General features: G+C 39.9%; 1 protein-coding gene across 1 annotated transcript; it reads left to right on the forward strand.

Moving 5' to 3' along the window:
- The first annotated feature begins 1216 nt into the window (after positions 1–1216).
- LOC146330365 (interleukin enhancer-binding factor 3-like) lies at positions 1217–16754 on the forward strand. The gene is made up of 19 exons (XM_084715891.1): positions 1217–1417; positions 3979–4090; positions 4573–4742; positions 4864–5067; positions 5155–5321; positions 8327–8418; positions 10062–10157; positions 10281–10392; positions 10484–10581; positions 10665–10773; positions 10883–11023; positions 11939–12129; positions 12561–12680; positions 12874–13005; positions 13339–13500; positions 13811–13937; positions 14033–14071; positions 15739–16068; positions 16247–16754. The coding sequence occupies exons 1-19, from the start codon at positions 1305–1307 to the stop codon at positions 16354–16356; spliced, it is 2625 nt and encodes an 874-aa protein (XP_084572017.1). The 5' UTR covers positions 1217–1304; the 3' UTR covers positions 16357–16754.
- The last annotated feature ends 1018 nt before the right edge of the window (positions 16755–17772 follow it).

A 17772-nucleotide genomic window follows, 5' to 3' on the forward strand; every position in this document is an offset into this window, starting at 1 on the left:
AGAAACAGATCACGTTAATATGAAATAGCACGCACAATAGCAGCACCCTGACTCTGTTTGACCTGAATGGAACTGAAACTTAATTAGTATCTTTGGTAAAAACCCATGTTTACTCTAATATTTCAAATCAAAGCAGCTGCTGTGAAAAGGTCTATTAATAGGAGAATGTAACGTAATAGCTCCACATTCAAGCAGAAGTTAAAAGAAAGGTGAAAAGAGCAGTGGGAAGAAGAGAAGAACAGGAGGATGGTTTTACAGAATTCAAAGTAATGTAGGTGTGATGAGGATGGTGAGAGGATAGGATAAGATTTGCTCATACAGGACTCAATAGCACATTATTTAAAATAAAGACACATAACTCAGGAAGATGTGAATATTGTGATCAAGAGGAGACTGTAGAACATGTTATACTTTACAGTACAAAATATGATGCTGAGAAGAGGGAACTTAAACTGAAAAAAAAATAAGTTGAGTTCTTTCTGATTTAAGAGATATTTTACAAGGAGGATCACGTGAGAAATGTTATCAAGCCTTGTTACAGTATTTCAGGAGAACGAACCTGACAGAGAATACAACTTTATCTATTTATTTGTCTCTTTCCCTTTTTTAAATTTAGTTTTCTTTACTATCAGAGTACTCCACTCCAGAAGGTGGCGCAACGCGGCTAATAGCTGTTTGCCGACCGTCTCTTAATAATAACAAAAGAAGAAGAACTCATCTTCAGGCGACCCCTCGCTTGGTAGCAACCAAAAGACAGCAACGTTACCGCCAAGCGGTCAACACCTGTTTATTTACTCGTTTACAAAGGTGAGCAACAGCGGTACAAACCAAACGCATGTCAGTGGCATTGTGCTAAACGGACTTATCTAATGTCAGAGAAACTAGCATGCTGAACAGCGTTAGCTAGTTTGCTAACATGAAGTGGGCGTCAATGCTATAAACATTAGCTACGTAGCTTTCAGAGTTTATCGTTTTAATGTTACCTTGTTGCAGCATTGGATTGAAGGGTGGATTGTGCGATCATTGCAAAGCTGTATTAGCTAGATAATGTAAGTTTAGTTTGCGCCAACATAAATCAATAGCTTCAGTGCACACCTTGTTTATTAAACGTGACTGTCAAACGAGTCGCATCAACCTGCTGCGCGTTTTCCTACGTAACGTGAACGCAACTGGCAGCAGCACATGCATGCTGATAACTTGATGTCATTCATTACTTTTGACTGGGCAGACCATGTCAGTTATCCATTAGTTGCACACTGACTGTCTTAGAGGCTTTCCCCTCTGAATCAGTGGGTCGTGACAGCATGGCTGCCGCTCCAGCGCCAATGTGGGACGAGCACCAGGCCTATGAGGAGCTGCTGTACTGGGACAGCCTCGTCCAGCGAGGACACCGCCTCCTCCCGCATGATTTCGACAGGTACACACATACACACAGCATGAAGTGTATGGTTATCACAGACAGTCCAAAAAGTAATTCAAAATCAAATGACACTGAGGTAAAGGCGTGTATAGTTGTATTTACAAAATACTTTTAAGTGAAGTGAGCCGTTCAAGACTTATTTTTAAGTAAATTCACAGTTACATTCATATGAACTCGTCAAGATCAATTTTCAATAAGATTTACAGGACCCAAATTATGGAATGGCTTATTCCACCTGACAAAATGCTGTATTTCTATAAAGTGTTATAAACATGCCCTAACGCACACTCACACACTCCCTTACACATCACATACTCACATTCCCTGCTTGTAAATCGATATTATCACTGTTGTTTATTGTTGTTGCTATCAGACATAACTAAATCGTTTAAAAAAAAAAATAAAGGAATTGAACACCACATAAACATACACATACGTTTCTCATGCAAACTTGGCGGACATGCTGTTTTCAGCTTTAGCCAAATACAGAGATTTCCAGTTTTTCCCTGTTTACTATCACATTAAACAAAATGTGTTTGGTTATGGACTGGCAAAACAAGACATTTAAAGACACTGAACTTGGAATAGCAGAAATGGACATTTATCGCAATGTTCTGATATTTCATAGATACTGCAGCCCTAAATTAATCCCTTCAGTTAGCTTAATTCTTTCTTTTTTCATAACTGCAAATAAATAAAGCACTTTGTATATGTAAAAACTGACTTTGGGCTAGTAGATTTCAGACACATTAGCCTGACTAGACAAGTGGGAAAAAAACATTAACGTTGAACCCTGCATGTGATGGTCTTTTTGGTTTTTTAGGGTGATGGCATTATATCACTGTATTACAATAATAATAAGGGATGTTCCACTCAAAACATGATTCTCTCTCTTAAAGCTCTGCTGGCAATGTAAGGGAACATATCTTATAAAAGAAAATATATATATATGTAAACAGATGTGTTCATTGGCTGCAAATATGAATGAAAGAGATTTAGACCTACATACTTTGTGGGAGATTTAACCTGCTTCATAATTTAGAAGCAGGTTAATCTCATTCTCAGAGTTAGACACATGCTGGATTAGGCATCTCAACAGCGTTTATATACACCAGCAACAAAAGCACAGTGGCGCAGATCAAACAGCAGAGGGGGCCTTTGTGTAACAAAGCTAGCAGAACTTGTGTTGCAGTATGAAGTTCCACTAAAAGCAACATGGTGCCCTACATCAACCTACTATTGAGGTTATTTAACTGCCCTCAAAAAAGGCTCATTTGTGCTTGGCTGTCCCGCAATATTACAACATTAGTTCAACATCGCCCTAGCCAGTGGGGGTACAATAATAGCCACAGCCACACAACATGCTAATGTCAAGTAGAAGAAGCTAACCTGCAAGATAGAAATGTAAAAACTTAGAGCTTCCATGTTTGAAGTCCATATCAATCTACCCTTGAGCTTCAGTTTTGAAGTGAAGCTAGCTTTGAATAAGCACTTGGTAAGAAAAAAGGCTGAGATGAAATGATTAACCCACAGGGTCTTCACCTCCTCAGAGGGTGGGAGTAGACAGAGACTTGTGTTGGTTCTTTCAGCCAGAAACAGAAGTTGGTTGCTTTCCTTGTAACCGTATCTTTCACATCTTCATGTTATACTGTAGACTTTGGCGGTATCTTTTTTTTTTATGCTTTCATACCTTCTTGACACTTCACAAGTGTTACACAGTATTATGGCAGTGTAATTTGTGTAAAATGGCTCAACTAGCCTGTATTCCACTATACTGTAGTACTCCCTTAACATAGATGGGGCTGATCGTGATACCGATGCCCACAGCTGGGAAACGACACACACAGGAGCATGAGAATCTGCAGCAGCGGTTTTTATTCACTGACAAAGTGAAACCTGCTGCAGCGTAGAGGCTGACCCCTGCTGGCAAAAGATATGCAGCCACTCCCTATCAGTTTAATAGAAAGGGGAGCATCTGATTTCATGAGGATATTGAAAATCATGACATCAGGATTTCTTAATACCCCAATATACACCTTTAGACATTCAGGGGGTTGTATCGGAGGTAGTGTCATCAAGCCCTGCACAGCCCTCCACTGGCATGTTATTGCAGCCACAGTAAAGCACATTGGTTTGCATATTCTAAGACCTTTATTATGGTAACAGCTGCATTGCAAAATTCATGGTGTGGGCGAATGTGCCGCTGGTGATATACTGCCTATTCCCAAGACACATGCACAGAAATGAATCATAAGCCACAGAAAAACAGAAATGATCAGCTTGCTTTTGAATGTGGTCACAGATGGATGAGACAGATCAGGTAATAAATAGGTGAATTTGCCAGTGACATTTCCATTTTTCCTTGTCACAGCCTGTTGAAATGAATGTAGCCTTATATACCAAAGCACAGTGGGTAGATCAAGCCTAATGGGATCTTGCTCACTGTTTTGAAGTTTTGATGGCAGCTGTTGCTTGTAGATGAATTGTTGTAGCGTCTGCTTTGGATTTGAATACTGGAATTTGCCTTGAGAGCAATTTGCCTTAATTCCTCCTTCCAGGTATGAGGAGTTGCGTTACTGGTATGACTGCCTGTGCTACGAGGAGGAGCTGAGACAATACCATGACTACATCGCTGCTATGGAGCAGATCGGCGGCCGGCGGCATCGTGAGGTTCTTGTTTCACCTTTTTTTTTTTTATTTAAGCCATTTAACCTATTTCAAGTCTCCACATTAAGACGGAACATCTTGTGTTTTCCATCACCATTGTTTTTTCTGTTATACCCTAAAAAGATTGGTCTTCCTCTTGCACGCAAGCTGTATCTGGTGTGTGTGTGTGTGTGTGTTTCTTTTTCCAAGTGTTTGTTTTTTTTAATCATGCACTTCCTAACTGTTACTATTATTATTATACTTCCTAATCCTATTTTTACTTCATATATTGAATGGCTTAGCTATTTCAACTGGAATACATCAAAGAAGCAAAAAAATTAACCAAAGACTTTTGCTTTAAGGAATACTTTTAATAATCTATTTATTACAAAAATAACTTACTAGTATACGATTCCAGAATAAACTAAAGATGAATTTGTTACCTTCTACACTATGTTGTTCTTTTCTCCAGTATTAACCTCATTGTTTTGGATTTCCAAATTAAGGAGGCTCCAGCCCCTCAGGCACACACAGGACCGTACGACCGCCATGTGATGGCCAAACACTCTGAAGTGTATCCCTCACCAGAGGAGCTGGAGGCCGTGCAGACCATTGTTTCTCATGTGGAGTGTGCCCTTAAAACTGTGTCTGACCAGATAGACGCTCCGGAGGGGAGGTAAGTGAGGCATCCAAATGGTTTGGGGCAGTTTGTTCCAAGGGTGAAAAAGTATATCAAGTTTCTTTTAAAATCTTTTAACTGTTGTATAAACATTTTTTTTTTTTTTCCCTCCTCGCAGTGAAAGTGGTGATTCACAATCACGTGTCCTCCGTGGGGTTATGAGGGTCGGCCTGGTGGCGAAGGGACTCCTGCTGAAAGGAGACAAGGACCTGGAGCTGGTGCTGCTCTGTGCCAACAAACCTACTATCACCCTGCTTGAACAAGTGGCTGAAAAGTTAATTGCACAATTAGAGGTAGAACAGAGTACCTGGAGATGTTTAATGTCATTCTACAAGTTAATTTTGTTTCTTAGACATCGAGAGACTCTCTGTCCCTTCCTAATGTTGTGATCCTCTTTTAAATAGGAGAGCGCAGCTGGGACATATACAGTAAGCCAGTGTCCAGGGGATGCAACTGTTGTTGTGACGAGCACCAAGTCCTCTCTCACTCTCACAATCCACCTGACATCGCCTCTTGTTAGGACAGAGCATGAGAAAACGACAGAGGGAGAAGAAATTAAAGAAGAAGAAAAAGAGGGTATGTATGTTGGTCCAGCCTCCAACTACACCTCAGCTACCACAGGCCTGATCTGTGTGTTCTCAGTATGCAGACACTGTACTGCTTATGGTGTTTAATTCGTCTCAAAGCCCAAACTCATTAAAAACCAGGAGCGTGTAGGTGATATCATTGCACAAAGCGATATCTACGAGCAGAAAACGGTCTTCACGAGGGAGCATTTTTGCTCTGCGTGCACAAATTCAGTCCCACATGCACAGGACTGAAACAAGTGTGAGCTCGACCCTCCCCACGCACTCATGACTGCTCAACACTTGCTCACTCGTCAAGTTGACTTTTGAAACTTCTGGAGGTCTGGTATGGAATAGACCAGGCGTATTCAATTATTTTTTAAAAGGACCAGATTTGAAAAAACTGAAGTGCCAATGTGCCAGAAGTTTGCATTTCCTATGCCTGAAATGTAAAGTTATCAATTAAAATGTGTAAAATGATACACCTTTTTGTTTTTTTCTTCACTTTTCTAGAGGAAGAGAAACATGAACAAAAGTAGAGTACAAAAAACAATGCACCTTTGTAATTCTAGATTAGAAGTAGCTTATTGTTTTAATAAACTCAGTGTTACATCTAACATCTTTTTTTTTTTTTTTCATTTAGTTTGACTCTCCTAATTTTGCTTTTTCTTGCCCAACTTAAAACTTTTTAAAATAATAAGTGTCTCTGTGCTTAACAGACCTAATCAATGAATGGGCTCATTTGCCAGCATAATGATGATCTTCTAATAAACAATGTTGTCACCCATAAACATAGAATGTTATGAAGTCATGCTAATGAAATCACAATAATTTACTTTTAAATAAAAGGGCTCGTGGTCATTAAAGTTAAGGGATGATCCATGGACTGACAATTGAATACGCCTGGAATAGACAGTGACTGATGTCTCTGCTCCTTTGATTGGTACATACAGTAGATGAAATCACTGCCTTCAAACAACACTAAAATGGGATGTCAGGGATGTTAACTTGAAGTGAGACCTACCTGCTCCGACATGATGACCCCATGAAAATCATTGTATTTACAAGCAGCTGCCGGTCTTTGACTGTCAGTGACTGAACTTAACAGACATTTAAAGGTCATGGTCAGTTTTCAAAGAGACCAGTCAAAGAGGCACAGACATCTTGTCCTGTGCTAGTGGGACCACGTTTATGCACATGGAACAGAAGTGCTCCTTTTCGAGGACACTTTTCTGCTGGCGGACACCGTTCTGTGCACTTGTATCACATGGCCTAGTTTTTATGTCAACGTGTTTTGAGACTAATTAATGGCCCTAACTGCTCCACTGGTCTGTAATTCTGCACTGACAATTGAAATGCCACACACGTTGTCCATCCTCATTTCATTAAACTTTAGTGGAGCTCGTGCAGTGACTGTCTCAGACCGATGCCAGTGAACAACCAATGAATGTTGGCTCTTCACTCGCTCTAGAGTTCTGTCGTCGTCTTGTGACAACCTGGCGCTGATACATTTTGCACAAGCTGTTAATAACAATGCCAGCCATAAAAACAACTTTGTTTGTTCTTGTTGAATTGTTTTCATGCTTAAAGTGAAGGCTTTTCAAGAATAACAAGTTAAAGCGATGCTGAACCTGTACATTTGGCACTAGCTGCAGCAAAACTGATCAGTAATAAGGACATTTCTGTGTCTTCTCTTGGGGGACTTTGTTAGCAATCTTTTGGTTAAGGTAAATTGTGTCATAATATTCCATTATAAATCAAGCATTGTGCTGCTACAGAGATACCCTGGCTTGCAAATGATATTCTCCAGATGTAAAGGAACACAGTTTTTTGGTTCAGACCCCTGCAAAAACCACAGCATCATTTTTAGATGTTTTTAAAAGCATTGAAATGCAAAACCATGCATGCCATTCCTACTAAAATTGTGACTCATATCGCAATAGCTGTCAAAATTAGGGCTGGCGATGTGGACAAAACCAAATATCACAATATTTTTTACCAAATACCTTTATCAATATTGCAGCAATATTGTATTGATGAATATTGTTGCTTTCATAAAATATTAGCACAATGAGATTTTTAATAATTGATAATGTGGACATAATAAATAAGTGATTAAAGGCAAATAATAGAACAGCTAGAGCAGCCTGATAAGTTCAGAAAATGACATCACTTTACTGAAATGCAGCCTTTAAAACAAGGAGAAGACGATACCTATGCAATATCAGAGTGTAACGATATCCAAAATCTTATCTCACAATATCAATATATTGCCCAGCCTGAGTCAAAATTATAATATTGTTATATATGCATATTGTTCAGCCCTAATTGCAATTACAGTTTTGCCTATTTATCACACAGCCCTGCATCTGTTTTTATTTTTATTTTTTTTTATCTGTCTTACTCACAGAAGCCTAAACTTGCTGGGGATCGTTGAGTTGAATTGTATCTTTTGTGTAGAAAATGAGCTAAAACCTACACAAAGCTGGTATGGCCCTGCTGCGATCTTTCATAAAGCCTTTTTAAGCCACTTTTGGGTCAGGGACACATCAGTTTTGCTGCAGCTTGGGGCAGACGTCAAGATTATCTAAATGCTTGTTATTTCCAACTGATTGCCTTTTAGTTTGTCAAGTTTTTTAGGAACGCTGGACCTTTGACCAACTGGACACACTGTCTCAGGAGGGGGGGAAAGCAGCAAACCCAAGCCGAGGGGCTGAGGGAAGGGGGGATTTATTGTAGTCTGCCCAGTGCGTACATCATAACAACATGTTATGCAATGTTGAAAATGCTACTGTGTCTTTATGACAGTCTTTACCTCCACTTTCACATGCTGTGGAAAAGTTAGCTGGGATCTGTGACTGGTGTTGGGACCAAAGTTTTACACATTAGGTACGTGGGACCCCCTTTCCCTGCTGCTGCTGGTTTGGGGAAAGCTGCTACTCCCTGAGCTGCAAGACAGAGGCGACCCCCCTTGGTCAAACTGTACCTTTTCTTCTTACCCCACCTCGTCAATAGAAACGCGAACAGTCAACGATCCGCCAGACGTTCTGGACAGGCAGAAATGCCTATCTGCCTTGGCGTCTCTCCGCCACGCCAAGTGGTTCCAGGTTTGCATTCACGTCCTTATTTGTACGTAAGGTTGAACTGTTTCTTTGAATGGTCTTTTTTTTAATTTTCTCTCTTTGTAGAGACAGTAACACATTTTAACTGTGAACACACTTGTTGTTGATGTAGTCCATAATCTTACGAAATGGAATGTGTGTTGGAAGTTAAAGATTTTTATTTGTTTACGCATGAAGAGTGATCTGATGATCTATACCAATGATGGATTTGGATAAATCATTGGTATTGACACCAGAATATAATTTTGATTATCAACATGTCATCTGTCAGACTGAGCTCTCAAAGTATCAAATCCATTACTGTTGTCCACAACAAACAGCACATGGATGAAAATGTGTAATAATTTGTATTAGTCTTGGTTCTGGGGTTGCAGGATTCGACATTAACTATTGCCCATGGCAACAAGAAGTTACTCATTGGCCATCAAATATTCCATGTAGGTGGCCACCAAGTTTAATCCCCTTACTGCAATCTTTGACCAACACAATGTTACAACTCCACAAAAATGATCACTTTACGCCTCTTAGTTCAGTATTCCACGAAACTGGTGAACAGTACTTGTCAGTGGCTAGTTACAGGTGTTTTCAGGGCTACTGAAGTACGTGTTTACCAAGCTTACTAAAAACTGCTAACACAAGCCTTACAGAACAACCACAAACAGAAGGCACACTGTGGACAAAAAACAAAATGGCAATGAAAATTAAGAAGTGAATTGAAGCAGAAGTTTAAGTGTCTAGAATATGACTCATCAAGGGATGTAATGTACTGCAATGTGCGCTGCCAGGCTCCACAGCTAGCCGCGGAGTGCAGCTTGTTTTTCATCAGAAATGACATTTGGGACACTAAAAATGTACTTTAGCTACCAAATGCAGGAGCTTGGTGCCCCATGGGGCCAATGTTTAAAATCACTGGCTGGATGCACAATATGTATTGTGCCGATAATTTTTTTTTTTGGCCCAAAAATGGGTAATTTATATTTTATCTATTATTCAGAGTATTAAATTCTAGCACAATCTTAACAATCTACACTCCCCTACAGTAAGTGGCAGTATGCAGATGAACAGGTGCAGCGCAGTCCTCATTTGTTTGAAATGTGTGTGCAGTAAGCATACATTTACAAAAATCAGTGTTGATGAGATCAAACATTAAATATATTGTCTTTGTACAGTTTTCAATTCAGTATATGTCAAAAAGGATTAGTAAATTATCACATAGTTTTTGTTTTACATAATGACCAAACTTTTTTGGATTTGGGTTGTAGAAAAAAAATAGATGAACAGTTGATGAGTCAGAACTGTTCTTTGTTTTACTCAAATTCACTCAAAGCTCTGGAATATTAACTAATCCATCTTGGCTCATTGTATCTTAGCCCTCGTCACCTTGAGGTGGGCATAAACATCATGTTATGATGTGTTTAAAATGCAAAAATGTTATAAATATCGGCCATGAAGAACAGGTAATTATTGGTATCAACAAAAAAAATAAATCCATACCGTGCATCCCTAATTGGCTCAGTTGTTCTGACCTTTCTGTGCTTTGTTTTCGCAATCGTTTGGTGGAACCTCAGAGAGCTCAGGGTTGAGGCGGCAGCTCCTCTAACTGAACTGGCTTTTGTTTGTCTCTCCAGGCCAAAGTCAACAACCTGGGTTCTGCTGTCGTCGTAATCCGGGTCATGAGAGACTTGTGTAACCGTGTTCCTACCTGGACGCCACTCTCAGGATGGGTGAGGAAAAAGTGGTTGTGTATAAACCAATCTAATTTTTGCCACCTCTGTGATCAAAACTTTTACTTTTTTTAACGGAGCAGCATTTTGATAAATGGCGCCTGTACTCTCACCTCATCATAGCCTCTTGAGCTGCTGGTAGAGAAGGCTATTGGTACATCTGAGAGGCCAATGGGAGCAGGCGAGTCACTGCGCAGGGTTTTAGAGTGCGTTGCCTCTGGAATGCTCATGGAAGGTGAATGTATTTTATTTCTTTATCAAGACGACAAACCAGCATTTATGTGCATTAACCATAATATACTAATTTAACTGTATGTGTGCAAAAGATGGCCCTGGAATCAAAGATCCATGTGAGAAGGGATCATTTGATGCCACTGTAAGTCTGACTCTGCAGCAGCGTGAAGACATCACACAGAGTGCACAGGTAAAATGACGAGGCTGTTGCAATAACAGCCATACAAAAAATTAAATCGTGGAAGTAGTACCTAACTTTTATATTTTCCCCAGTTTGCCTTGAGGCTGTGTGCATTTGGACAGATGCACAAGGTGCTGGGGATGGACTACAAACCTATAAAGCCACGGAAATCAGCGGGATTGAGCAGCAGAGATGGTGCAGGTACATGATGACGTACTTTCTTTCTTGATCTCTGTCTTTCTTCCCTTTCTGTGCAGTTCACTGTCATCAAAGCAGGTGCTCTCAGGCTTGTTGTTCTTGTTTCCTACAGCTCAGATACCACCTGCTGGACACTTCAGCCTGCCAGCAAAGAGACCTTACTCAGAGGTGGACCACGGAGAGGGCGAGTCACATCTCAACAGCAAACAGAGGAAGTCACTCAAGTTCCAGAAGCGCTTTCAGAGGAAATCATGTTAGTAATGAATATCAGAGGCACTATTATAAGCTTATATGAGCTTTTTTTTAAATTGTTAAATACACCACTTTGGCTGTAAATATGTGACCTTTAAAGTTTTAGGACCTGCCATTCAACTTCATGACATGACCATCAACTTGATACTGTAGTGCTGTCATGCAGTCGTATATTCTCAATTCAACTGGGCTTATTTAAAAGACACTAAGTATAAATTTAATATTATCTATTTATTTATATTTTCTGTCTAATTTAAGTGTTAGTAGTGACACTTTTTACAAGTCCACTACATGCATCCACATGCGCTGATGTGCCAGTTTATTATGTACACTTAACTAAATCAAATGCCATCGAATACCTGAACCTAATCTTTGTGTAATTGACTCTATGTCACTGTACATGAAGGTCACTGATCTCATTTACAAATAAAGGTTAAATCAGCAACACAATGTCCGTGATTACTGAAGAAAATCAGTGCAGATCAGCAGCCTTTGTGTATTTCCAAAGTAAAGCTTTTGTAAAGCCATGGTGCAGTGATTAGAGTTTATTATGCTTTCACTGACAAATTCCCAAAAGTATTTTGGTCTTATTAAAGGATAGATCTGCAGATTTACAGAGACCAAGAACAGTTACAGTGTGCTTGGCAAAGAAGTTACATACACAGCCTGATTATTAACAGTGACTACTATTTAAAGATCAATAAGTATTAAAGTTTAATAACAATATTGGAGCCGCTGTGACACTGACCCCTAGTGTAGACTTCATTTCACGTATTAACACAAAACGATGCTCTGTAAATATGCTTAAGAAGCTGCCAAGTACCCTCTTATTTTTGTTGGGTTAATCCCAAATTAATTTAATTAATTCTTGCTTCTTTCTCTTTCTGCCTTTTCTGCTGCTCCTTCTCACCTGTAGTCACAGATGATTTTAGCATGAATGCTGTGATGCGTCTGAACCAGTATAGACCTGGTCTGGAGTATCGACTTACCTCTCAGACCGGTCCAGTCCACGAGCCGGTCTTCACAATGGCTGTGGACTTAAATGGGAAGACCTACGAGGCAACGGGGCCCTCCAAGCGAGCCGCCAAGCTTAATGTAGCCACCAAGGCAAGACCCTTGTATTTCCACCTAAAGTTGCCTTAAATTTGTCATAGTGATGTCACTGGATGTAAGGAAATACTACAGGCTGTTTCAGCTTAGATTTCTTCTCTCCTTGGCTAGCTAAATATTTTTACCTAATGCTCTGTTTTGGCCCACAAAGTAATAGCTTTAGGCTGTCGAGGTGATACATGGCAACAGAGGCGTGGGCTTACGTGCTTCTCTTCGGTTTATCTTCACTGCCTGCATGACAGTGGACTTTTACCCAGCTGTGCTCTGCTGAGTTAACAAAGAGTTATATAGGAAGTGTTTTGTTGTTGTGGTTCTTGACAGTTCTTCTGAACCAGTACAGTCCACAGTGAGCACGTTAATGAAGGAAGAGTTGTTACTGTTTTAAATTCCAGTCAGTTCATATTTGACTTTTTTTTTCCCATTCACAGGTCCTGCAGGATCTCGGTCTTCCGACAGGCTCAGAATCTAAATCGGAGTCAAGCGTTGATGCTGAAGGCACCTCAGACTCAGTGAAAGCTGCTTCTGCAGCCTCTGCTACATCAGAAGAGGTACGTACCTCAGATTCTCCCTTGAGAGTGGTGTGTTTAGATCCTTTTTATTAAAAGCCGCATACATTAAAGCCGTCTCAACATTTACTTACCTCTAAGAGAGGAAGAAAAGTGATATGTGAGGTGGTGTTGAGTAAATTCATTATAGTTGTGAGTATTTAACAAGCATTGTTTGTCCACTTGATATGAACAGAGTGGTCAAGGTCCCATCTTAACCAAAAATGGCAAGAATCCTGTGATGGAGTTGAATGAGAAGCGCCGCAGCCTGAAGTATGAGCTGTCTGCAGAGACTGGGGGCTCACATGAAAAGTGCTTTGTCATGGAGGTGAGTCTGCAGTATCACAGGCAGGAAACAAAACTGGAAAGATGATCAGGTTTCTGATGTTCAGTTTGTTTATTATTTGTATTCCAAGTGTGAACAATAAAATTGAAACACTTGAATCTTCAAGCTGATGTTTGCAGTTGATGGGTCTGCCCTGTATTACAGCTTTATGTTCACTTTTTCCACGTGTGAAGTGTTACAGCTTCCGTCTTTGTCCATTTATTTGACCAAGTAAGAATAAGCAATAGTGTTTATAAACAATAAACTGTTATAGAAAGTAATGCATGTCAGTTTTAAAAGGCTTTAAAGCTCTGATGTGTTTTCCTGTCTTGCCAGGTGGAGGTCGATGGGCAAAAGTTCAAAGGGAGAGGCTCGAATAAGAAGGAAGCCAAGGCCTTTGCTGCCCTCGCAGCTCTGGAGAAGTTGTTCCCAGATGACAACGGAGTGACAAATGCCAACAGATATCCTCCGAAGAAGAAGGTCACCTACACCGACATGGTAATTTATGAACTTAGTATGATTTGTCTAGTTAATACTGCTGATCTCAAAGCCCCAAACCAATCAGGCTACATTTGTTTGAACAGCTGGAACTGAGACACATTAAATTTATTAACGTTAATAAAACATTCAGTTTGATATCAAAGTTGTCTCGCCTCAAGAATACCTGCTCACGTAGAGATGCATTTATACATTAAGACAAAAAGGCAGATTTTCCTGACTCATTAGCCACTACATGTACATCTCCACAAAAGCATACTCTCTTGCCTGAAAGCATTTGTTCTTTATGTTACATTTTCCCGTTCGACAGCACATCCCAGGGTTTGGCACAATCCGTGGCATTCCTTCAGACTCCGGCTCTCGTGGCTGGGGCCCCAACAGAGGTCGAGGCAGGGGCCGGAGCAAACTGTTTCCTCCAGGACCCAGCTACAACAAGAGTAAGGACATTTACACTACATTAGGTGTCAGCTTGGACTTCATACAGCTGTGAGGAAATCAATTAAATAGTAATGTCTTTCCTTCATTTTAATAGCCAACTACAGTTATGAGAGCAGCAGTGGCACAGGCTATCGTAAGTATACACTGTGCAGACTGACTTCAGCTTGCTGTGGTGTTTCATTTTTGTTTTGCCACTTCATAACACCAAGTGGGAATAATTATTCTGCAAGTACATTATTCCTGTTTTCAGTTCAGTAAGTAAAAAATAATTCTATTGGATTATACTTAAAAAAACAACAAGCTGCATAGGTGCACTCCTGGTGGGGCCTGAAGCTGTGTGGAGGAGGCATCAAAACGTTGTTGTCAGCTATGTCCCCTGTAGAATCAAAGCATTAATTTTGATATATTCTTCATTGTGACTGAGTGGCTAATTACCCACTATTTAATATAAAGTTTACACTAGTTCTGCTCAAGAGCTCTCCGACTTTCTCACTAATCTTACAGTTGTCTACATGCAATTTAGTTCTGATAGTTATTGCACTCCAGCAGCAGTTAGCAGTTGCCTCTCACTCTCCTGCTCTCTCTTGCTGCGTTTGTCAGCTGTGTAGTTATTCCTCTGGCTTCTTTAGTGACTGTGGCACATTTAAATAAATATAGTTTATTCGCTGTGATGGAGGCAATTCTTTGTGAATCAAAAGGGCAGCGCTGCACCGTGGGAAATCGTTAGTTGCTATTGTTAGCCAGCCTCCAGTAGACAAGTGTAGCTCCTGTTAGCCTGTACCCCCCAGGGAGGCTGGGTGACTGTCTGAGGGAATCAAAGCCCTGAGCACAAACCCACATCTCACCACCAACCCATTCATGTTTCTCGAAAGACATGAAGTTAGCAACACTGGCGACTATAGTCAGATGTATTCCTGTGTCCAAAGCCCTGCAGGCAGTGAATCACATCAGCAGAGGGAGGAGGACAGAGGACAGGATGAATGACTGATAAAGTCTGATGTCTGTGTGTTTCATTCTTTCTACAACTTGTCAGGAATATTATTTATATATATTTTGACATTTTAGATTTGTTTCCAGTGAGATATGTATCATGACTTTACCACTGCAAACATTACTGTTGCTGCTCCGGAAACATCATTTAGTTACATTTAAAATAAGAATAAATTCTAATCCTATTCTGACGTTCTTTTTAAAATAATATATTTTTTCAAAAACTGACTGATGAATGTAGATTCTGGTTGATTAAGATAATACTGCAGATAGTAATAATAGTAGTAATAGTAATAGTGCAGATATTTGTTATTTATGTTCTTAGCTGGATAGTTGAAATAAGTAAAAAAAAAATTGTTTAGCAGGGAGAGAAATTTGACTTCTTCATGATCTCAGATGCCCCTAGGAGACTTTGTGCCTTTGGCGCTCATCTTGTTGCTTTGCTGCACAACCTGGACACCATTTTATTAAAAATAGTTCAGTCAAAAACATTTTTTTCCATCAGCAACCATGAAGCCATAAAGTCATGGAAAAGCTGTACTTATTTTATAATGCATGTACAAATTCACCCATGTCCCAACTTGTAAAAGTAAGAGTCAATTTTTTATGTTGTGCATGACTTGCTCGGATCAAGTTATACTGCTGTCACACCCCTCAGGTTTCTTGTGATAAGCAAATGTTCATTTTAGTTTGTACCAAGCATGTGTGTTTTTTTTTTCTTTGTTCTATTTTGTTTAATATAATGAGATGATGTTGGAAACAAATGATTTTACATAGCAGTGACACATTCTTGTTGCAATTGTCTTTTAGATAAATTGTATGGTAATAACGCAGCTGGCGCCAAAGTCACTGGCTCCACTGGATCAGGCAGCAGCAGCGGCTACGGCACCTTCTACCCGGAGAGCAGCACCTACTCCTCCCCGCCCGTCTCCAGCTCCGACTCCGGCACCACAAAGGGAGAAAGCTACCAGTCGATGCCTCCTCCTGCCGACCAGGAGAGCCCCTACAGCTACGGCTATGGAGACGAGAAGAAGAAGATGCTCACCCAAAGTCAGAATGAGGGCCAGGGAGGAGACTACTCCATGTACAGCACAGCTTACCCCAGCTCAGTGACGGGTGGCCAAGTGTATAATAACTACGGTGAGTAAAGGCATAAGAAGTTGAAATCTGCTCCTGCAAACAAATAAAACTACCCATCTATTCCTGCTATGCCGTTTTTGGATATTGATATACAGATGATCCCTTATTTATGACCTGTTGTGAGAGAAAAAAATGCATCCGATTAAAAAATGCCCTCTGGTTTGATCTCACTCCACAGGATGGGGAAACCAGTCATCCTGGGGGAATCAGCAGGGGTACGGCTCGTATCAGGGCTTCGGAGGACAAAACCAGGGCTCATACTCTGGATACAGTGACACCAGTTATTAATCCTCACATCCTATACAGCCTGTCTCACCTCATTATGCCATTTTCTGGACTCTGACTCTCTCCACCCTTGAGGATCTTGAGATACCACATCTGAAAAGGAAAAAAAAGTGCTTGTGTTGTTCCTGAAACTGGAGTTTTGCTGTTTTTTGTTTTGACCTCACTTGACGATGGGTGACTGCAGCATCCTTAATGTGTTGACATGGATGTGAAAACATACCTTGTTCATCATTGTGTCTGGTTTGTAGAGTTGTTTTTTAATCCAGTGTACTGGTTCTGTATCATATGTAATGATTTTGATTTAAAGCTGCTTGTAGTTTTTAACTGAAGACTTCATTTCTGTGTCACATGAAATGCTCTAATCTTTCATTTAAAATAAATGACTATTATTTTGGAGCAAAGCTTCTGACCATAAGTTTGCTCATTCAGACGAGTACAGAGTTGCTAAGATTGCAGTCTTAATTTTGACAGCAAATTTTGACTTGGTTCTCATAGACTTTTGATTAAAATGTCTTTTTTTAGTCAGTTTATTCATCTGAATTGTTTAGTTTTTGTCTTTTTTCAGTTGACTGAATCATAGATTTCTGTACAGTTTGAGATGTGCAGCAGGTGCATGTTAATTTACTTCCTGGGTAGTTCAGTACTATTCGGTTGTGTGTCTCTAACCTCCCTACTACACAAACAGATGAGTTATGATTAGGTTTCTTACAAACTCACCCCCCCCCCCCCCAATATATTCAATCTCAATTTTATTCACTGACAATGTCCATAGATTTAATTGTAGTTTTTGTCATCATAAATTAGTTTTTATTAGTCAATGAAATTAACACTGTGAGGTTGAAATTTTTAGTGCTTATGTTTTCAGTTACTGAGATGGATGAAACTGATACTGAAAGGGACATTTCAGGTGAGCAGGGACATTTGTTGGATCATGATTTCTCTTCAAAGAAGTTAAAATTGGTTCAACTTGAGCTTCCTCACATCAGTGTTACTGTTGTAATGTAATGTTGCATGTAATATTATGCAACAGTCAAAAGTGCTGCAAGTTGTTTCGCCAACATATGCAGATGCTTCACAATATCTCCAAGTAACATGCTTGTTCTATGTGTCCAGCTATGTGACCAGCAAAGATGAGATGACCTTTGTGAGGAAACTGGGTCACTATAGTTGCAAAGGTACTCTGCTTCAAATTAGGACGGCACAAAAACACAAATAGAATGTAAGATAGGGATAAAATATAGAAATAGAAGATAGAAATAAAATACAGCAATTGTTTTATGTAAACGTACTGCCACTGGTTTTTGCAGAATCAGTATCTGGTTTATCTGTGTTTTGGTACCTAACAAACACACTAAGTATAAAAAGATAAAAAGCAAATACTGCAAGCCAAGAAGCATAAATAGAAGAAGACATAACAGT

This window comes from Lutjanus erythropterus, chromosome 3, assembly GCF_056507025.1.
Source record: "Lutjanus erythropterus isolate fLutEry1 chromosome 3, fLutEry1.hap2, whole genome shotgun sequence".
NCBI lineage: Eukaryota > Metazoa > Chordata > Actinopteri > Lutjaniformes > Lutjanidae > Lutjanus > Lutjanus erythropterus.

Bases quoted from the DNA above. Each gene is read 5' to 3' on its own strand.
- LOC146330365 (XM_084715891.1), top strand. From the start codon at position 1,305: ATGGCTGCCGCTCCAGCGCCAATGTGGGACGAGCACCAGGCCTATGAG. The intron at 4,743-4,863 runs GTAAGTGAGGCA...CCCTCCTCGCAG, and splicing joins ATAGACGCTCCGGAGGGGAG to TGAAAGTGGTGATTCACAAT. The intron at 5,322-8,326 runs GTATGTATGTTG...CCTCGTCAATAG, and splicing joins TAAAGAAGAAGAAAAAGAGG to AAACGCGAACAGTCAACGAT.